Raw genomic sequence first — 3,658 nt, forward strand, 5'->3', positions numbered from 1 at the left:
CGGTTTTGCTCTACTGTAAATTGCAAGGTTTGGTCGTTTTTCGGGGCTTACTCCCCGTACTACGGAAGGTCTAAGGCTTGCCCTGGCGGAACGCCCACATTCCGCACCACAGAATTTTCCTCTAGGACTCGTTCCGTTTTCTTTTCCTTCGAAAGCCCAGAGGCACGCAGATGCCAAGTGTCCCCTAAATATATTATACAGTAACACCAGAGCGTCGAGGTGTTGAGGGGTCATTCAATACTACTAAACATTTCAAGAGCGGGAGCTAGCATCAATAACTCACGCTAATTTGATGTATGGGTGGCAGGGTGGCCTTGATCAGTGCATTCAGAACAGATGAGGCTGAGCAGGTCACAAGATGGACCTAGCCGCGGCACTTCGATGGTGGCAAGACCGTCTTATACCCAGAGATGGACGATTGTTATCGAAGATTGAATGCCAACTTTTTGGAAATAAGGTGACATTTTTCAAGACCGGGACAGATACAACATGACAGTCTAAAGCGAGTCTAAAGAGAGGTCTGAAAAAAGGAATTAAAAAGTTAATGATTCAGAGCGCTATTTTGGTCAATTTGTGTTTTCGTTTCTTGTCCTCGAATAAAAAATCTAAATCAAGAATCTATCTTGAAAGCAGATGATACAAATTTAAGAATAGGTCTATATGTATATGTAATTTTCTCTCATATTTAGCTGTTTATGGCTGCTTGTTACTTTGCAATCTTGTAATTCGGCGGACTAGCGACGTAAAGGGGAAGATAAGGGGTGGGCAGTGGGCACAGCGGCCGGCGTCGGTATAGCTCAGTATTGTTTGGCAGGGATGGGGCCTCGCCTGCCTGGTGTAGTATTGTCGACGAGAGGGGATAACGCAAAAGGAAAAGGCTTCATCGCGACAGCCAGCCCCCAGCGCCCAAAATTATTGTTGATGTTGTTTGTGTTTGCTGTTTGCGCTAGGTCTCTTCTCCTTTAGTTTACTTCCACTCTTTTACCCTATCGAGAGTTCAAGCTGCCGACACCTTGATATTATTATTTATGTATAATTTTTAAGTTAAGTAAATGTTTCAAGGTATCTTCGAACTGATCAAGAGCTTTGAAAGCAAAATTCTCGCTCCGCTCCATAACCTTTGTAATTCGATCCGTAAATATCTGCTGTGAGTAAGCTGGGGACTCGGTTGTAGTGTAATAATACTGGGTGGTAGCAAAGTAATGTACGGCACTAGTTGTATCTTTCCAAACATATTTTGTTAAAAAAAAACACAGTTTTTAGCCCGCCCTTCTGCTTTGAAAAAGCTATCCAGCGGGCTTATGCAAACGACCTCGTGTCTGTCTGTGTGTCTGTCTGTCTGTCTGTCTGTTCCACTAGAAAGAGACTTGAAATTTTCAGGGTATCTTAAGGTCCACTCCTAGAGAACGAAACGCCTACGGCAAATCCTGGCAACCACCCCTAAAGGGCTAAAAGGGGGTATCAAAGAAAATCGGGTAGGTCAAAAAAGTCAGATTTTTTTTATTTTTTTGTTAAGATCCCCTGAGGGGTAACTCGTCTAAGGTAGAGCCCTTTGGACAAAAATTTCGTCCGTTTGGCTCTATCTCTAACCGTTTAGGCGCTAGAGGGTCTTGTTTGACGAAAATAAGCTTAAAATTCCTGTAGTGAACAATAAGTTGTAGAAGAAGGCCCAAAACCGCAAAAGAGGAAAGAAACTCCCTCCCCCAACCCAAAAAACGTTTTCTAAGCAGAAGGGTGGGTTGTAGTCGCGGTACTTCACCGTTACATCCCTTCCTCGTGTCTACGGGGCAAATTTTAAGGACGACGGGCTTTGCGGGCAGAAGGCCCGTTACGTCATCTGATTATGTTTTTCAGCAAATTGCGTGACAGAAATGGTCGGGCCGCAGGCCCGACCATCGCCGCCGGCAGGCCAAGCAGGCCCGGCCCCTGCCGAACGGAGTTGCCGGCGCAGCGAAGCGAAGCTGGCAACTTCGTTTGGCGGAAGGGCAGGCCTGCTTGTTTTCTATTTTTCTGATCTTTTGGAAAAACGCAACGCCAATACATGTTATAACGTAACGGAACCGTTACATTTCTGCCAGGGCCGTAACGGTAACGCGTTACCGTTACGTGGCTCCGAAATAACGCGTAACGCAACGCGTTACTTTAAAAAATGTAACGTTAAAAGCCCTGGACAGGAGTATGACCGAACCTAACAAAGGCATTTCGAACAGAAACTCGCGAGCGAAGCGAGCGAGAATATTTTTGGTATGTTATGATAGAAAGAGTGGTTTTAAGAGGGATTCAGCTGTTGGGAAACCCTTTTCACACCGTTTCGTTTTCCCTTCCGGTATTGTCAGCTGGGGTTGCTCCAGCGCCCTTACTTGAGATTACCCACACCCAGAAGACCGTTTAGTCCAGAGAACTAAATTCAAAACCAACGAAATTTTAGCCTTCGGGACCAAAATTTATCTGTGGCGATGAAATAATTTAGTCCAGCTGACTTAATTTGATTGATGCGACCATATTTAGTTAAAAATGGGGTTACTAAATTTTAGTCGGTTTTAGGAACTAAATTTTGTTTCTTACAACCCTGATTTAGTTTTATCAACTAAATGATTCTCTGGGTGCACCTGAAAAGGGGTCCTCGGTCGTCCGCTACCCCTTTGAGATCAATACGGAATGTAACAGTCATGGAAAAGTGCGAGCGAAGCGTGCGAGTTTCATTTGGTTTGTATTCTACGTCAAAGAGGAGTATGGTTTTGAGCGGGATAATTATTGTAACTTAAAATATTCTTTCGGCGCAGTTTCCATTTTATTCTGTAAGAAAGACACGGCAGTTAGAAGTTTTTATAGATTTCCTGAGTTGATTTTCCCGGATATTTTCCGAACTTTTTCCGGTCAATTTCAATTCCTGTGTATTCCCGTATTTCCAGGGTCGCTCGACACCCTGCAGAATGCAATAAGCAAGGAGGGACTTTGAGAACACCTCGCCGTATACCCAAAATAACGCTGCCGGCCGTTTTTCCCTGACACAGCGCTCATTTCCCTGACATTTCTCTGGCTCCCCTGACACATTTTGTTTTCCCTGACATTTCCCTGACTTCCCTGACTTGCGGCAGCCCTGTTTAATATGGACTATGCGAGGCGAGCGGCCGCCAACTCACCTCAGCAGTGTACGGAGTATTATTGTATTGTGTGGTATTATGGCACGTTTTAAGGGATTTGATATTATGAAGTATTAAAGACTACTATCAGGTATTATAAGGTATTATGGGGTATTTCAGGGTTTGTTGTGACACATTATGGAGTATTGTAAAGGTATTATGGGACCCGTGTACGGAGTATTATGCGAGTTGGCGACCCCTCGATGCGAGGTAATTTAGACCACCCTGTTTTGGCCTCTCTTTGACACACATTGCAAATATAAACCAGTCCAATCCTTGGCCTTCATTGGGTTTGTTTAGGTGGACACATTTAAATATCAAAATATGCCCCATGGCAGGCAAACTGAGGTGGTCAAAATTACAACGCATGGTCCATATTAAAATAGGGGCCCGTGCGTAGTCAATGTGCACGGGGTAGCTGAGCGAAGTGGGTTTAAGTTTGCCATTGTCTCAGTTGGTTTTTTATTTTACTTCTTTCTGATTTTTTTAAATGATCCTTTTTTGGGTGGTGGGGG

General features: G+C 44.2%; 1 protein-coding gene across 5 annotated transcripts in view; it reads left to right on the forward strand.

Annotated features, from left to right (window-relative positions):
* Positions 1–308: 308 nt before the first annotated feature.
* Positions 309–3,658, forward strand: part of LOC127750274 (uncharacterized) — a 32,089-nt gene continuing 28,739 nt past the window's right edge. For all 5 annotated transcript variants that reach the window (XM_052271452.1, XM_052271453.1, XM_052271450.1 and 2 more), the window contains exon 1: positions 309–457. In XM_052271452.1, the coding sequence (XP_052127412.1) occupies positions 359–457 (99 nt within the window). In that variant the 5' untranslated portion in view covers positions 309–358. The remainder of the gene's footprint in view (positions 458–3,658) is intronic.

The sequence above is a fragment of the Frankliniella occidentalis genome, unplaced genomic scaffold, assembly GCF_000697945.3.
Source record: "Frankliniella occidentalis isolate FOCC.00 unplaced genomic scaffold, Focc_3.1 Scaffold162, whole genome shotgun sequence".
In the NCBI taxonomy this organism is placed as follows: domain Eukaryota; kingdom Metazoa; phylum Arthropoda; class Insecta; order Thysanoptera; family Thripidae; genus Frankliniella; species Frankliniella occidentalis.